Source organism: Marmota marmota, unplaced genomic scaffold, assembly GCF_001458135.2.
Source record: "Marmota marmota marmota unplaced genomic scaffold, marMar, whole genome shotgun sequence".
Taxonomy (NCBI): Eukaryota; Metazoa; Chordata; class Mammalia; order Rodentia; family Sciuridae; genus Marmota; species Marmota marmota.
In genome coordinates this window covers 41,871,994-41,890,817 of record NW_026000016.1, presented here as the reverse complement: position 1 = coordinate 41,890,817, position 18,824 = coordinate 41,871,994, and the positions used below count along the sequence as shown (strand labels likewise).

Below are 18,824 nucleotides of genomic sequence, written 5' to 3'. Positions count from 1 at the left end.
TTTTTTTTGCTGCTTCCATTATAATGAAAGAAGCTTGTTCTATATTTCAACCCTGGAATTTTCTTTCTAATGTCTGAAGTAGCTGTTAGGACAGGTTCTAACAGCTTTTATAACAGAGCAATGATACCCAAGCAAGGAGTTTATCTGAAACTTTCTGAACTTTACAGACACAGTGATATGTTCATTTCTACTGTAGGAACTGAGAACTATGATATTTTTTCTAGAAATAGCCATTTGAGATTCTGGCTCTCTTCCATTATTAGAAAATTTGGTGGACTAAACAATTTTCTAAGAAAAATGGTTTTTCTTCCCTTTGAATCCTTCAAGTTAAAATCATATTAATCTACCTGCACAAGGGGAAAATATTTCATATTATCCCTTCAATCTCTTTGAATAAATGATTTTAATATTCCAGTTCAAAATAACACCATGAAGGTTTGATAGGAGTAGATGTATTATTGTTAACTCTTTAGAGTGATAAGAGCTTTCCAAATCCTGAAGTGATTCTAGCTCCTCAAAGTATTTCTGTTTTTGTATCTGATAGCTCTGGCATAGAACAGGTTGTGGAGAACCATAATGCCATCTTGTGACCATGGGTGAATATCGCATCTTGGTTTATTGATAAAGCCTAACTACTTTGTTGGTCTGTTCATTCATCCATACATTTGTTCATCAAACATCTAGTGAGCAACTATTTGCCAAGATGTGTGTATGTAATGTGATGAATAAGATTAAGTTTTTGCCCTTTGGAGCTTCACAGATAGGAAGACATACATATATACTGACATAAACTTATATGTGCACACACATACACACATAAAGCTCAGATATTGTAAGTCCTATTGTGGAGACATACAAAAGAACCATGCATGGAAATTGAAGAAACAGCCCACCTTCTTGGAAGGTTAGGGATGATTCTCAGAAGAAAGTTATACAATCTGTATTTTTCCCTTAATCAGCCAAAATAAGAGTATTTTAATGTGGCAAGTTTATGACACTGATAAACTATCTGAGTTCATAAATGCTTAAGAGTTGTTGTGATCTACGAATAGTAAAAGTAAATTGTTGTTTGGTCAGGGAATGGTTAGTCAATCTTTTCATTTAGCTCATCTATCTGATTCTGCTATGAAATGATCAATTTAGCTTCTAAGGGAACAGTTTTTTTTTTTTTAATGGAAGATTACAATCTTAATACTACCCCCAATAGATTGTTGTTATAGTAACAGGTAGTCTGTTAAGAAAACCTAAAAAGAAAAGAAAGGCAATATTTTGAGTGAAGGTTAGTTTCTACCAAAAAGAAACAGCATTCATAATAGAGCCTTCTATATTCTGTCTTTTCAAAATAACTTCACTGATGGAAAGATCTAGGACAGTTTTGCACATGGATGTTAACATCTGTGTTGCCAAGGATCTCTTCCTGACTTATTAACACCCTAATTTAATTAGGAAATTTCAGCTAGGGTTTGCAAAATTTCTTTCCATGAGACTTGGCTTATTTTGTATTAGGAGGTACACAATCCACTATGAAAAGGTGGGAAGGAAACACCTATTCAATTAATCCCATTTTCTGAAAAATATCATAATTACTTTAGAAAATCTGTGTTGTAGATTAATAATGCTTGTGCCTCAAATAGCTCTATTTTTGGATTTTATTTAAAATTAGTGAGGAAAAAACTTGTGAATACTTACTTAGCTATCTTATAAACAAATTTTGAATTACTTTATTATTATAAAAAGTTTTGAGTTACTTTATTATTTTATTATTTATTACTCTGCATAGATGCTTTTTACTGAATTTTTAATTCTATCTTTACAATTTATATAAACTTATTGTTTGTATCTCAAAAGATAAGTAGCCTTCATAATCTTTAACAAGAATTTGTCTAAAATGTATTTCCTAGAATTTTAGTAGATTACTTAGCAGTTTGAACTCTCATTTAATAAAACTGTGGTCCATCCAGTATCCCTTCAACATGTATAAGAGGAACATACTATGTTTAAAAGCCTTGAATATTTTGGCAAGCACTCTTCTATTAAAATGTGTTTTGGAATTTAAGATACCATAGACTTTCTGTATTATACATCTTGTGGTTAGGATATCCTAACTGGGGGTGAATTGGAAGGTTTTGTGGTAACTAATAATTTTATACTATTTTGGATGTTTGGAGGGCTTAACATATTTAAAAATCTTGAGAGTTGCCTACCTTATTTAGTGACAGTGGCCCAAGCCTGATTTTGGGGGCCCAGAATATTGATCTATACTTTGTTATCTGTAGAGTCCAAGGGATGAAAACATGAACTAGGGAGTAACTGGCCTTCCCGTATTTAAGTAAAAGTGGAACAGTCCACATTTGTTCCTCCTTTTTCCTTTTGACGGAAGAAAATCTGTTGGGTCTTAAGGATATCGAGACCTATAAATAGCTCTCAACTTTCAGTCAAATGAAGTATCCAGAATATCAGATCAATTCCAGATGGTCTGTTGCATAAAAATTAAAAAAAGAATAGGAAGGAACAAAGCTACAAAAGGCAAAGACAACTGGGAATTAGAATGTAGTACAATAATAAGTAATGAACTAGAACGTACAGGCTACTGAGAAGCAAAGAACTTCATCCATTGTGTGTGTGTGTGTGTGTGTGTGTGTGTGTGTGTGAATTCTGGAAGTATAGGTTACTGTTTATCCATCCTTAAATGAACTTGGAACTTTCTGAGGTTACTTTGAAATACCTGAATCTGTCAAGGTGCCTGTTATTTTTATCTATTATTAGTTCTCAGTAGAAAAGTGAGCACAGAGTTTGGACAGTACTGTTTTAATAATGGCAGTGATGGTTAGAAAATTATGCAAATCCTTTGAGAAAGAGGATTATCTGTTTGCCTTAATAGAAAAGGTTTGCATTAATAAAGCACAAAGATGCCCATAAAAGAATTGCCAAAATGTTTTATTTTTATATAGCTATTTGTTCACATATCTTCTATCACTTTTGTAGACATCTGTACATTCTTATGTTTTCCTGTTAGATAATAATTTTGTTTGAAATGTCAAGTTGAATAATTTTCTTCTTGTATTTCCTAAGAAATATTTCTAAAATTACTAGTAGCATAGATTTTATATATTAAAAGTTTTTTAATGGTTGCATTTCTGCTAGGGTACAAGATTCACAAGGAAACACATTTCAGTCGTATTGTTTATTATTATTCCCAAGCCCCTACCTCAGAGCCTGGCACCTCCAATATCAGGCATTGAATTAATTAATACAAAATCCTTGTTGTATTTGAGTATTTTTAATTTATTAAAATTATTTTATTCATTACACTGAAAGTGGAATAAATCTGAATTTATAAAACTTAAATTAAAGGTGATATACATGAGGGAAGAGAAAGCGCACTATGGGAGGAACTTGTTTATTTTTTTGCAACTCTACTTCCAGAATACTGCCTGGCACACATTAAGTCTCAGTAAATATTTGATGACTCTGTGACTATGTAACTGACTGACTGACTGACTAAATATTTGGAGACATAGTAGGTATGAAATAATGAAGACATATTAAGAAAAATCACAGAAATAAGAATGATAAAATATGTGCAAAAATGTAATAAATTTGATGATTATTTAGGATCTATTTGCTGTGAGGTATATGGAAAAGATTCAACTCAGACTATGGCCTAGGCCCTGAGAGTCTTAAATAAAAAAATGCTTTTTAGGTATTATAACTCTTAATTTAATTACAAATGATTTTGTGATTTTTATATAAGCCAACCTTAATTTAAATGTTAATGACCTCTAGGATTAAATTTGAATTTTATATATTGAATAATTTTGAATGTAGAATGTGCTGTTGTGGAACTGAGCATTTAGTAAATTTAATTTTTTAAGCACTTGAATTACTTTATATTATTGTTTCAGTTTTAACAAACTATATGAATCTATCTATCTATATATATTTTTAATTTAGTGCCCCAATGCCATACCTGATTGGAATACACTCCAGCCTCATAGAGGTGAGTATCTTTCAGAAACGAGATAGTGATAAAATTTACTCATTAAAAATAATACTTAAAACAGTTTTGTTTGAAAGAATATCAAATGAATAATACCAAGCAGTGACTAACTTTATATTTAGGAGCTAATTAAATGATCATTTAAAAAAGTTAGCATTGAAATAATTTCATTTAGATTAGTGTATTAAATGAGCATTTTTAGTGACATGAAACCCATGAAAATAGGTTATATTTTATAGAAGTCATATGGTAAGTTTTGAATACTAAAAACTTTAATCCTTAATGAACTACTTTTCTTGATGGTAACTTGATATCTTTTATATCTTTTTCTCGGAACTGTATTTTGAAAATTAAAATTTATGTACTTGTGGCTCATAAAATGAAATGTTTTTATTTTGAAAACTTAATTTTTTTTTCAGTTTATTTCTATGTGGTTTTAATATGCTAATGACAAACTTTGAAATTAGAATATAGCTTCTTTTTATATTTTAATTTTTAGTCCTGTTGGGGGATGAAAATTTGGGAATTTTTTTAGCTGTCATTAGATCATTCCAAAATGATTTTTTTTTTTTACTTAAATTATCATTGTAGTGAAACTACTTAAACTTAAAAGTTCTTGAATCTGAAGCAGTGATATTTCCAGAGTAGACTTTTTGGAAGATTAGCCTGTGAAAAAATAAACAAAGCTTTGTATGAAAGCAGAAAATTTGAGTCAGTTGAGTGGAAACATTATGATGGGTGATTTCAGTTTTCTTTGAATACCTTTCTCTTTTGGCTGATTGTACAGATTAACAGTTTAACCTAATTTCTAATTAACAAAATAATGAGTTAAATGTGGTTTTCTTAGTTGCTGTTACTATATACATCAGTCCTTCCCTTTGATCAAAGAAGATTCTTTTGATGTATTTTAAAATTCTCAAGGATCATATGAGAGAGTCATGTTCCTGCAAAAGGCCTGGATTATAGAATTACACCTGAGCTCTAGTTTGGGGCATTTTTTTTTTTTGCAAAATAGTAGGCAGTATTTTTTATTTGCTTCATCATTAATAGAAAGTAAATCTCAATGAATTTTTAATAGGCTTGAATTGTTTTTTATATTGAAATTCAGGTTGGATAACTTTATGATTTCTTATATTTTATTCATTTTTATAAAAGTTTTCCTATAAGCTCAGGCATTTTCAGTGAAAAAACAAAGTATATGAAATGTAGAATAGATGAATTTAGGTATTCAGTCTGGCATTAGATCATGGAATATTTCGTAGCATTTTTTAAAATATTTTTTTAGATGTATGGACATTTGTTTTATTCATTTATTTGTATGTGGTGCTGAGAATCGAACTCAGTGTCTCACACATGCCAGACAAGTGCTCTACTGTTGAGCCACAGCCTCAGCACCTCACTAGCATTTCATTGATCAGTTTTTTGTTTGTTATTGTTTTTGAAGTGCTAGGGATTGAACCCAGGGCTTTACACATGGTAAGCAAGTTCTCTACCACTGAGCTGCATCCCAAGCCCTGACCAGTAGCTTGACTTGATAGCGTATCTAAACATGGTTAGATTTTTTTTTTCCTAAGGAAATCATCAAATTTGACTTCTATATTATTGTGCATATTATTATGCATTTTCACATTAGTGACTTTCTGTATTTAATGAATGTAAGATGATAATTTTTCTGTATATTTATACAGATGCAAAATATTTAAAGTTGTTGACACTACCTATTGATGGGTTATTTTTTTGTATAATATTCTATATCAATTTTTAAAATTGGCTTTCCAAAATTAATATAGAAATTATACATGTTTTAAGTGTTCAGTTTCATTTATCATATATTTATTGGCCATATATAAAGAAAATATTTTTTAAGGAGCAAACTTAAGAATTTTTCACGTTTTGAAATTATCGTCTAAAAAAAGTGCATTCTAACTTTAAATAAGCTTTTGTTATTAAACAAGAATATTTAGAGCCACAGTTAGGTTAGTTGAATGAAATCTCTATAATTTTTATTCACTGGGTTTATTCCAGTGTCTTGATAGTCAGCTATATTTGGTTTATCTGGTTTAATAGTAAATGAAAAAATATACTTGGGCCTTCAAGAATTCTTTTAAAACAGTTGGGTGTTATTTAGTAACTTTCTTCTTAATGTATTACACAATGATATTATGTATTGCAATTTTATTCTTACTATTTCATTATTGGACTTTTCAACTAAAATTTATTTTGTTCTTATTTATTTTATAATAAATAATTTATAATTAAAATGTGGATGTAACTACTTACATAGTTTATATGTTAGACTGAGATGAGTAAGTTTTTGCATTTTTTTTTTAGCAATTACAATGAAATTTTTCAAGGAAGAGTCAAAATAGTCGTTTTCCTCTTTCTTGTTCAAGACAGTTTCCACATATATTATCAGTTTATAAAAACTTCCATGGTTATTCTAAATCATATTAATGATATTTGAATTTTTTCAATTATTTTTTATGTAATCATTGAGTAAAGAATGGCAAAAAGTCTCTTTTTAAAATAAAAAAAAGCTTCTAAAATAAAGGAAAAACGTATTTTGTTCTTCCTGAAAACTAAACTTCAGGGATGATCTCAAAGCAGACTAAGGCATGTAAAAGTGATTAAGAGTAAATGAGTAAAAGCTATAAATATGAGAATTGTCTTATTTTGTTCATTTTACAAAGGACTATAAGTGACATGTTGTTCAGTTTCATAAGGTCATATGATTGCTGCCATGGTGTCATTTCTTTGCATTAATGTGTATAATGTACATTCGTAGTCACATTTGCAGAAGGGTTTAATAGAGGGCATGAAAAGACTTAACCTACTTTAACACCTTACTGTTTTCTTAATAAGCCTTTTAGTCTATGTCCAGTTATTATTTTCTTATTTTTGAAGAAAAAGGAATTCTTTTCTCATGTTTTCTCACTCTTATTTTTATATATCATAACTTTATAAGGTATAAAAATATGAGACAGATAAAAAGGTAACATTTGATTTTTACATACCTATTTAGAAAAAAAAAATTGCTTAAGCTTGATTTGAAGAGAAAAAATAGTTAACATACTGATGCTATTCCAGATTTTCTTTCAAAAATACAGGTTTGCCTCCTTCCTTCCCTCCTTCTTTCCTTACTTCCTTCGTTTCTTTCTTTCATTCTTAAAATTATTTCAATATTAGGGCCTCTCAGTTTCTTAATTAAAACTGAATACATTTTTCTATTCATTTTTTTTCTCTTTTTGAAATAGGGTCTTTCTCAGACCCTATTGCCCAGACTGGCCTGGAACTCATGATCCTCCTGCCTTAGCTTTGAGAGTAGCCTGTATTGCCACACCCTGCTTCATGTTGTTATTCTTATTGATTAATTCTTTTAAAAAAAAATCCGTGGGCACTATTATCTGACTTTATAAAACTAAAAGTAATTTTGAAAAAAGTGAACATTTCATATTAATTATTCAGACTTTAGTGTGTTATCACAAAACATTTTGGGGCACATTGGCACTATCCTGTGCTTTTTTTTTTTTTTTTTTTTGATACTGGGTATTGAACTCAGGGGCACTCAAACACTGAGCCATATCCCCAGCCCTATTTTGTATTTTATTTAGAGACAGGGTCTCACTGAGTTACTTAGTGCCTCACCAGTGCTGGGGCTGGCTTTGAACTTGTGATCCTCCTGCCTCAGCCTTCTGAGCTGCTGGGATTATATAGGCTTGCGCCACTGTGCCCATCTATCCTGTGCTATTTTTAAAAGCTCATTTTACTTCTTAAAATATGTGTCTAGCTCCCAGATTATTTACATATTTTCTGGTATAAAGCTAACTTAAAAATGAAGATGTATATTATGTATATTATATAACATAGTTTGTCCAAATACCATTACTACAAGTACACCAATATAATATATATTTGCTTACAATATTAAATGGATTATTATATTTATACTATAGTTAATTTATAAGTAAACACATATTTCTGTATTTAAAACTCTTAGTATGTATAGGAAGAAAAAGAAATGAGTGTATTTATAAATGTTTTTTGAAATAATATCATTAGTGTCACCAGAAATGGTTCTCTGTGTCTTAGAAGTGACTATCTTTAAGGTCTTATTTTATAATACAATGTGTTTTTACAAGGTGGATGTTTAAAATAGTGTATCTCCCAAGAATTCATATCATACGTAGATATTATACCTCTCTTAAAACATGAATTCCCTACTTTAGGCTGTTAGTTCACTAGCAGATTTAACATTCTACCAAATGTGCAGAGATTTGAAATTCTTAAATAGATCAGAGAGATTTCAGTCATAATCAGTTTAAAAAAATAATTAGCCAATTTAAAATTTGAGATATTTAAATAATAAATTTCAAAAATGGCTTTCTTCTGCAATGATAGTTTTTAAAATATTATTTATTGATCTATTACTAGTTGACCTATAAAATTATGGAATTATAAATTCATGGATTTATTTCCTTAATGAACACATTACTTATCACTTATCACCATTTGCTATAATTTAAATCAAACAAATAGAAATCAATGCTTTTTTAAAAGTATATATGATAATTTAAATAGGACAAAATAACCATAACTATTTTCTTTATTAGGTCAAAAATTTTGATAAAATTGTAATTTAGTATAATTTGTGAACATATTGAGGTATGTTGACTATTTTAAAGCTTTTAAATAAATAAGACAAATAAAATGGTCATTCTGATAGGCTATTAAATTTCATTGTTTACCATGAAATTGATGTAAGGAATATTGCTAACTATAAGTTCCAGCTTACTCTCCTCTCTGTTACTTTCTCTTAGACCACTTTCAGTCCTCATCATCAAGGTATATCTACTGGTATGAAAATGTAGAGAAAATATTTATTCATTTTAAAATGCAGATCAATACTGTGGTCATAGTTATTATTTTATGTTGTCACTACAGTATGATTTATGCTAAAGTTAGGTGAGGAGCAGGGTACAAATTACTGTATTATTGGGTTGATATTCATTTGATGAATTTTAAAGACTACAGGTTTTTATGATACAAGTGTGCCAATTTTATAATAGGTTTTTGTTGCATTATCTCTTTGGTAGTTGAATTAATTCAGTATTGTATGAGCAAATACCGCATTTTAAGCATTTCTACCAAATGTTTTGAATGGATTATGATCAAATTTCCTTCCTAAGAATATGAAGTTGTTTATATCCTTTTGTAATGTAGGATTTTTTTGTTGAAATTTTCAAGCCTATTGCATTAAGATAATGTTTTGGTGTTTAAAAAAAACACCAAAAACCATATAGTTTGCATAGAAAATATTTTGTCTTTTTCATATATGTGTTTTTTAAACAGAGAGTGAAAAACAAATCATTGGAAGATGTGGTTATGTTAAATGTTGACACAAATACTCTAGAATCACCATTTAATGACTTGAACAACCTGCCAAGTGATGTGGTAAGTCTGAAGGATATTTTGTGGGGAATGTATATGTTTTCTCCTGGACCCTTGAGTTAAGAGTTATTTTCTCACTTTTTATCTTAAATAAAAGGGTTGGTGTGTGCAAGTGGTGTGAGAGGAATTGATGTAGTTCTATTTTTAGCATTTTTACCTTTTGGCAGTTGAGGAGATGTAGAATGGGACATCATATTCCTTATTGTAAAAGTACCATCATAATTAAAAAGCTAGATGCATTCATTAGGCAGAGTTTCTTTAAACGTAAGTCTCTTCATCTCATCTTAATCATTATATTACAAAGTAGGCATTTCTGTCTGCCTAGTGGCATGTCTTGCAAAAGAATGAGAGAGTTTTTGAAGGCAAGAAGAAGAAGGGGGCCAATTATCGGCTTTTGCTTCCCTGCCACCTGCCAGCGCTTTTCCTTTTAATTAATGATCTGATGGCACTGGTCAATATAATAAGAAATGCTTGTACAGTTGGGGTCAGAAAATTCTGGCTTTGATCTCCCTCAACTTTCTGAAACATTTATTTGTTTTCTCTAAATTATTTCAGTTTTATTTTAATCTTTTCTATCCTGCTGAGGACCGCAAGAATGAAAACCTACACTGTTTGTCATTTGCTTTGGCAGAGCAAAGACTGCTTACTTAGAATTCTATTTGTAAATTAAACTGCAAACGCAGTTTGTCATAAAAGACATCTGATCCTTTTGAAATGACGAAAACTGTCTTTTGTCTGTAAAGGCTGATAAATTAAGTGCCAGTTCTTTTCTGGTCTTTGATCTTGCAGAGGGTTTGTGTGCATGTGCGTTTGTGTCTGCAGCTTATAATGGGACATATTCTGTATTTCATGTTAAATAGTCTCAAAAAGTACATTTTTCTGGCCTTCGTATTCCTTAGTATAGGGCAAAATGCAAACGAGTACTATTTCTGTATATATTTTATTTAATGGGCTAGTTAAAAACATCCTGTGATTTAGTTCTAAGTTAAACTAACTCCCCTTTTTCAAAAAGCAAAGCATCTTTTCAAGGACATTAAAATTTGGGAATTAAAAATCATAATACATTTTTGTGTAAATTACAGTTGCTTTGAAATCCATTATTAAGGATTTAAAAATTCTAAATTCCAAATATACAGCCACATGAGCCTTGATTGTTCTTATAGTTAGTGATAGGAAACATATTATTTCAAAGTCCAAATCAGATTATTTATGACTATAAATAACCTAAAATGCTTGCTGACCTTGAGGCACATTACTCTGAACTCTTTTATCTTAACTCTAGTAAAAATTCATGCTGTTTGAACACATCCACACTCAGGCCAATGAACAATTATCTTTTCAGCTCATTATAACTAGATTGTCTCATTATAAACTTTTGCAGAAACTACTAGAAATGATTAGTTATTCATTTAGAATCCCATCAAAGTATTCTTCAATGGATGGAGAAATAATTATAAAAAATAGAATTCCAACTTTTAAGAATGTTTTCCTGTGTGCATATATCTCGTACTGTTAATGCTCAATTGAGGAAGGATTGTTTATTAAAGAAAGAGAAATAAAGAGAGAAAGAAATTCAGCTTTTCTGTATATGATATTAAAAATTTTATTGTCAGCTTTAGTGAGATGATTCTTTGAGAAGAACTCTGCTTTTTTAAAATTGAGAAATACTAGAATTAGTTGATAATTAAGACACTTATTTAAATAGATGGGGATGATAAGTAGTATTCACAAAATGTACAAATATGAGTTTTAAATATAAAAGATGATAGGTCATCGTGTAGTCTACTCATAAACAACATTATAACTAAGCAAAACTGAAATATTTAAAATAGGTAAAAAGGAACACTGCCAGGTGTGGTGGATTGATTATATAGAAGCTTGAAACTGAAGGCCACAGAATTACAGATAATTTGAAGGCTACATAAATGAAAATGCTTCTGAGATAGAGCAAGGATCATTTGTTGAAAATATGAATATTTTAAAAGTTATAGTAATTTTCTAAAAATATTTAAGGTGGTTGTTTAACCTGTCTCTTATAGCTCCATAGGAAAATGATGAAGTATCACAACATATTTTTTAAATGGCAAATGTTTTAAATGAGATGTGTTAAAATCACAAATGATTTTACTGAATTTTTGTGTGTAATTTAAATTAATAGTACGTTTTTGAAGCCTAAAGAATATTAGTATTTGTAATTGTTTGATTGTTTAATAAGTTGACTGAGATTTAGGTGGAAGGTGTTTTAAAATCATCCACCAAAGCATTTAAATTATACTTACAGGCTAGATGACTTTCTATGCATGTGCACTCTATTATTGTGTCAGATTGACCAGTGGTCTTGGCTGTTCAAAGGTCAGTGGTCACAGTTGTCCTGAATTACTAGGTCTTTTTTCCTGTGGACCCTCTGCTGTGTTGCATGCTGTAATCTTCTTAATGGCTTCATTCCAATATTCACACATAATATTTTAGATTTATTGACTGTTAGAAATACTACCATGCCAGTAGCAGTTCCGCTACTCTTAAGGTATTTAAAATTGGAAAAATAAATCAGGGCAAAGCTTCCAGGAATCCTTTGTTTTCTTGAGGGAGGGGAAAAAACTCTCTTCCTGTCTTCTGACAAGAACACTTGTTTTTTTATTTCATCATTTCACTATAGATTTTTATCATTAACACACACAAACACAAATATTTTATGGGGAGTGATTTTAGTGATACTGATTATTACACGGAATACCTTTTAAAGGCATTAGATAAATTAAAATGTGGTTTATGTGTTTTCTGTCTGTGAACACATGACTAAATTTTTGGTGGTAGTATCATGTAGAAATCTTTGAACATATATAGTCTGAATGTTTTTAAATAAAAAAGTAAATTTTAACTATCAATCATAGTTAGGCTTATTGTTGTATGTTTTTTAAGTGGGAAAAAGCTAGTTGAATTAAATATAGCATTTAAATCTCAAATGAATCCATTTTAATTTAAGAAAATAGACTATTGAAACCTCCCATTCCAAACATTTATACAAATTTAGTTTTAATTACCTAACAGTTTAAAATGGTATATTTCTAAGGTATTACTCTTCATTTTTAAAAGTATTTTGGAGATTGCTGCTATTTCAAAAATAACAAATAGCGTGGCCCACTCTTTGGAAAATTAAGCTAATGATTAGAATTATAATAAGATTCAGGAAATCCAGACTCAAAAAAATTAAGGTAAACAATTGTAAACTAACTCCCATAGACAGAAGTAGGTTAGAATTGACATTTGAAAAAGTTTTGTGCATTAGGATATTCATTACAACAGGCAATTAATTTGCCTGTATTTCTTAACTGTCTGTAAATAATTTTGTCTCATTCGGTTTTAAAAAATAATGTATTCTGAGGTAGATCAAAATGCTTATCCCTGGGCTGGGATTGTGTCTCAGTGGCAGATTGCTTGCCTCACACATAAGAGGCACTGAGTTCCATACTCAGTACCACATAAAAATAAATAAAATAAAGATATTGTGTCCATCTACAACTAATTTTTTTTAAATGCTTATCCTTATTTTAGATAAGAAAATCAAGTCACACAAAGCATGGTGTATCTCATTTAGTGCAGATAGGTTGATCATCAGTCATACGCGCCAAGTACTAGACCATGATCCCCTCAGATAAATGTGATACACAATGTAATAATTAATCATTTGAAATTTAATATCAAAGTTTATTTACCATGGTCATATTGTTAAAGAAATATCAAAATAATCTATTTGATTTAAGGTTTTCAGGATTGTTCTAAAAATGTTATTCTCATATTGTATATTATACTATTGGAAAATTTGTTTCTGTTTTCTACCGTAAGAGTGTAGAGAAAATATAGTGCATTTAGGAGTTATTGTACAATTCACTGTAGACCCCAGTATGTGATAAAATAGCTATGATTAGTAAAAAGAAGTTTTGATAACTAAAATATTAGAAAGATCCTATTATATAAAATGATCTTATCTAAAATACCGTGCATGTTATAGTAAAGCCTTTAAGTATTATCTGAAGAAATGTGTTAATGATTTAATGTGATAGGAAAAGAAAAGACATAAATTACTCTAAATCACCCAGAATCACTAAAAGCCTAAAAAACTTGAGAAAACACCTAAAACTTTGACTTTAAATAACATGTTTGGATATCTACACTTATTAGGGAATAAGTTGGAAAAAGAATTAGCTATTTCAGAGAATTTTTAAATCACCTTTCCTAAAACCATTGTATACTGACCTCTTAGGCCATGCAAATTGTCAATAGATATGTTTAATTCATTGAATATTTCCTCTAATCTAACATGAAGGTTTAACATGTTAAATGTCATAATATACATTATAAAGAAAAAAAAAGGCCCCAGAGAATATTATATTAGTTCCAGGTTTGCCTCAGCTCTGCTATAATCCTTATTGTGTCTAATCGTAAGTGAAGCCCCTAACAAATTTCTGGGATGGCCATGTGAGGAAGTATACAGTTTTATTCAGCTTATTACAGAATTTGGAGAACATTTTATTTGGTTTAGAGTAGATTTCAGGGAAAATACTGCTTTCAGCGTGTCTCTGAAATGTGTTCATGAGCATGCTTTGAGTTCTTAGCTTTACAATCCAGGCATCTAGTTACGTGTTTCCCCCCACCACACAGCCTTGGCGCAGTACTTTGTACATAGTAGGTATTCAATAAATGAATTATATTAAGCAATTATGTTGAAAGGAAACATAATTGCTCTTCTTAAAAGTTTGCTTTTAAAGTCCCTGTTTACAGTCATCTTCTGGAAAATTTTGTAAGGATATTTTCATTTGACTTTCATAATAAATAAAAGAAGAAACCTATAAGCATATTTGAAATATACTTTTTGTCTAAGAGTATAGCATTCTATTTCCTGTATTTGGAAAAGGAGGCCATCTTGTGAGGATATGATTGTATTTCTGTACACTAACTGAGTGTCTCTAGAAAGTCACTATTCTTTTATAAGTGATTATTTTCAGAGATGTGATATTTAAAAATAGACTTTTTGTTTGTATGTTTGTAGGTAAAATAGTATATATATAACTATTTTCCAACTGTTCTCCTGGTGTATATTTTAAGAACATAAGCCTTAAGTGCAAAAACAAAAATAAAAAGTCGCTGAAGCCTTAAATATGCTTCCAAACATTTCAAAGATCTTTGTTATTTTCTCTTAAATGAATGAGGCAAGCTGTCCCTCCCACCAGACTTTAGTAATCCCCCCTTTTATGTCTCTGTACTTTTGCCATTTATAAAGTTGATTTATTGTTTGTTACTTTTAGTGATTTTTAAATGCGCATGAAGTCTTTGGCTTCCTCATGACTTTGTATTTCATATTAAATTACCCCGTCTTCTTCTGTTGCCCACACCCTCTCCCTCCCATATTACCTTAATAGCATGTCACTCTCTGTTCTAAAGCTATTTTTTGAAAATGTAAACTTTGATTTTTGACTATTAAAAGAATTTCCAATTTATTCTAGTCCTTTAAATTGTTGACTTTTCCGTATTCAAGAAACTCTTTTGTATGTGATATTGAGAGCACTGTCACCATAGTTATTCCCCAGTCTTTCTTATATCATAACTTGGTTAACTTTTAAATGAATTATGATCCTGGTGTCCATCACAGATATTCTGCTCGAGTAAAGAGGAATAAATGTAAAAGTATGCCTGAAACAGATTGTTGATATGCTAATTTAGTTACTTTTTCAGTCTTCACTGATTCAACAAGTATTTGTCAAGCATCTGCTATCTGCCCATATTTTGCTAAGAGCTGGGGATATAATGGTGAACAAGAAAATATATACCCCAGTTTTATGCTGTTTACATTGTGTTAACAAACACTTATCTAGTATTACAAGTTGGGTCAAATGCTGTAAAAGAAAGGAAAAAATGCAGTAGAAGAGAAAAACAAGGAGATTCTAATTTAGATTAAGGGTGAGATTGGTAGACTGGATCTGTTCTAGGCTCATTGATACAGAGAAAATCATTTGCAATTGTTGTGTAGCAAGTAATTGTCTTTTGTGGTAATGTACAGGCTCTTGAGAGCTCAGTATACCACAGCAGTAAAGACTGTAAGCCTGAAGTTTGTTTTTTTGTTAAAGCATGACAACCCCCTGATGCTGTACAAGTTGCATTGAGGGTGGGATTTCAGCAGCACCTGTTTGAGAAACTATGTAAGCAGAGGCTTGGTCTATATTCTTATTTCATATCTGTCACATATCCTTTTGTACTCTTTGTCTCTTCTTTAGATGACATATTTATTAGGGTACAGACTAAGCTGCTGTAATAGAGACCTCTAAACACCCTTTTCTAGATAAAAATAGAAGTTTTTTTCTCTGTTGTGTAATAATTAAGAGGAAAGTTGTTCAGAGCTGTGGGGTGTCTGCTATCCTTCACACATGGCATTCATCTCCAGGGTTAAGGTAGCTGTTCCACTACTCTTTGCCCTCAAATAAAAGGGGAAATCCAGGGAAGGGCACTCATACACCTTTTAGGGCATAGCCTGAAAGTGTCACATTCCTCAGTTCACATCCCTTTTGTTAGAATCCAGCCATATGGCCACCAGGTCACAAGGGATGTTGAGAAATAGCTGGGTTTTAACTATGTAATATTTAAAGCTTAAGACTTATATTACCAAAGAAAAGAAGAGTAAATGTTTGTGGACTGACAGCCCCATTTCTGCTACCAGCAAACTAAAGTGAAAATAATTTAGCTGAACTGACATATTATTCTTACTAGTCCACAGTGTTTGTGGTACAGCTAAGCTCAGTGTGTCAGGATTATCTTTCTTCAGAAGTAGCCTGAATGGTGGGTATGAGTCAGACAGACAAGCAAAGGAGGAAGAGGAAAAGCATATACAAAAGTTGGGCCATGGTGAAGAGGTTGGCAAATTCAAGAAATGGAAAGAAGCCCTCTAGGTTGTGTGATGAGTAAAAGAGTTATGCAAAAGGAGATGGTAGAGATAGGCAGGAGTGATCAGAAGGGACTATGGTTCTTTAACAGACCTTTGGACTTTATTGAAAATTCAGTGACAGTTTTTAACAGAGGAATAGTGTCATCTATTTGAAGTTAAAAAATATCATTTTGGGTTCTGGGTCTGGAAGGTCACTGTGAGTTTAAGAAATAAAACAAGATAGATCTGTGAACACCATTTGCAGTGGTCATTGTGAAAAATGATAATAGTTACTTGAACCTGGTAATACAAGGATTTAGAGAAAAGTGGACAGATTTGAAAAGTATATCAGAGGTAGAATTGACAAGCCTTGGTGAAGTATTGCATATGGGGATGAGAAAGGGTAAAATGCTGAGGAGGACCTAAAAAGTTCCTTTGAGAACAACAGAATAAATGAAATTGACACTGTTATGACCTTGAGTTTGAAGTGGAGTGTTAGTTAGCTCTCCAGCACTGTAACAAAATACCTGAGATAAACAACTTATAAGAGGAAATGTTTATTTTAGCTCATGATTTCAGAAGTTTCAGTCTTGATAGGAGCAAGTGGCAGAGGAAATGGCTTCCCTCATGGTAGCTTTATGATGAAGAGTCAGGAAAAGGCCAGAGCCTGAGTATCTTTCAAGTGCATGCCCCAAGTGACTTAACTTCAAAAATAATAAAACAAGACAATTGATACTTTTTCATTATTAATAGGATTATGTGATAATAGCCATATGACTAAGATTTCAAATGTTTTTCTAAATTCTGAGTTATATTCAAGTATATAGAATTCATGGGAACATACACAATTTTTTCCCCAACTAAATGTATAAGTTTGGAAATTAAATCATAAAATGTCATTTCTCAGACCACATATTGAAAAAGTGCAGAAGAAACACCATCGTTTTATAGATAAAAACTGCTAAAAGCTAATTAGTACTGCAAAGGGCAATGGTAACGGGTGATAATTTACTCCAGTGACCTAAAGGAAGAGAAAACAGTAAAGTTGACATAATCATTTTATGTGAGATTGATATCCTTTTATGTAAAATTGATTTTTAAAAACAATTTCAGTTTTACAGACTATTTTTGAGCATTCATTGTCTCATATAAAAGCAGTTAATTCAGCTGCTTTTCTGGTCTCTGAAAAACAGGAACAACCTCAGATCTACAGGTACTAACAGTTGAAATCTTCTAGTTTATGTTGATGTAGTTGGTAGAAGTTGAAATAATATATAAATAGCACAGGAAAAAGGGAACCATATTTATTGCTATTTTCAATCTCACATATTTGTAGGAAATTAGATGGTATGCTCATGAAGAATAAGCACTGTCCAATAGAAATCCAATAGAAATATAATGTGAGCCACATATGTAATTTAAAATTTTTAATCTCAATAAAATTCCAAAGAATTTGATGAAATTAATTTTAGTGATATATTTTATTTATCCCATACTTACAATACTGTTTCAAAATATAATCAATATAAAAATTATTCATGAAATAGTTTCTATTTTACACTTAGAGTAAATCTCAGTTTGGATGAATGACATTTCATTTGGACAGTGCAGTTCTAGAACACATATTTTCTTTTCATTTTCTATACATTCATACAAAGCTCAGAAACTATGACTGGGTAACTAGAAGTAAAGGTTTAAAGTTTATGATTTTGTCAGGAAGGGATTGTGAGATTGATACTCCTGGATAGCTCAAGCAACAGTCATGTAGTCAAGGGCATAATGGAGTAAAACCAGAGGAGTGGGTACACTTGATTCCATTGCCTGTGAGCAAAAGTATTATGCATATTCAAAGAATAATGTGTGCTTGATTTATAGAGAGCTAAATTGTCAATTTCCTATTTTATTAAAAAGTACACTTTTTTTGCACACATATAAAGCATGACTTATTTGTTTTTAATTTTTAAAAGCAAAAATTAAAAATTCCCCAACCCATTTAGGTTAAATAATATTTCTAAAAATTGAGAACATTTTCTTTTCCTTCCATCGTAATATATTTTGGGGATAGTAATTAAATATGTGCCCTGATATTCATTTCTATTGTTTTATATTTTAAAACCATTTGAAACTTAGAAAAAAATAATATTATTCAAACTAGAATAAAGAGCATTAAGACAGAAGATTTATTTTTGTATCCTTCAGCTGTATTATTGTTTGGATATGTGGATTACCTAAAAATGTTCATTTATTGAGGTTAGATTTTAATATTAAAAATTCCCTCTTAAATGAATCCTGGTATATGCACTTTGTGGGCTAAATGAATTAGGCTCTAAACTTTTATCTGAATCTATGGAGCTTCGATATAAATTGAAAAGATCACAGCTATGGGGAGAAGACCTATACTGCAAAGGCCTTTCTGCATAGATTATGAACATCATAACTCAATAACTTTTTCAAAACTATGGT

The 18,824-nt window shown here is 30.7% G+C and overlaps 1 protein-coding gene across 2 annotated transcripts in view; it reads left to right on the top strand.

The window, feature by feature from the left end:
- Dennd1b (DENN domain containing 1B) overlaps positions 1–18,824 on the top strand; it is a 245,539-nt gene that overhangs the window by 133,916 nt on the left and 92,799 nt on the right. For both annotated transcript variants that reach the window (XM_048809591.1, XM_048809592.1), the window contains 2 exons: positions 3,955–4,000; positions 9,350–9,451. In XM_048809591.1, the coding sequence (XP_048665548.1) occupies positions 3,955–4,000; positions 9,350–9,451 (148 nt within the window). The remainder of the gene's footprint in view (positions 1–3,954; positions 4,001–9,349; positions 9,452–18,824) is intronic.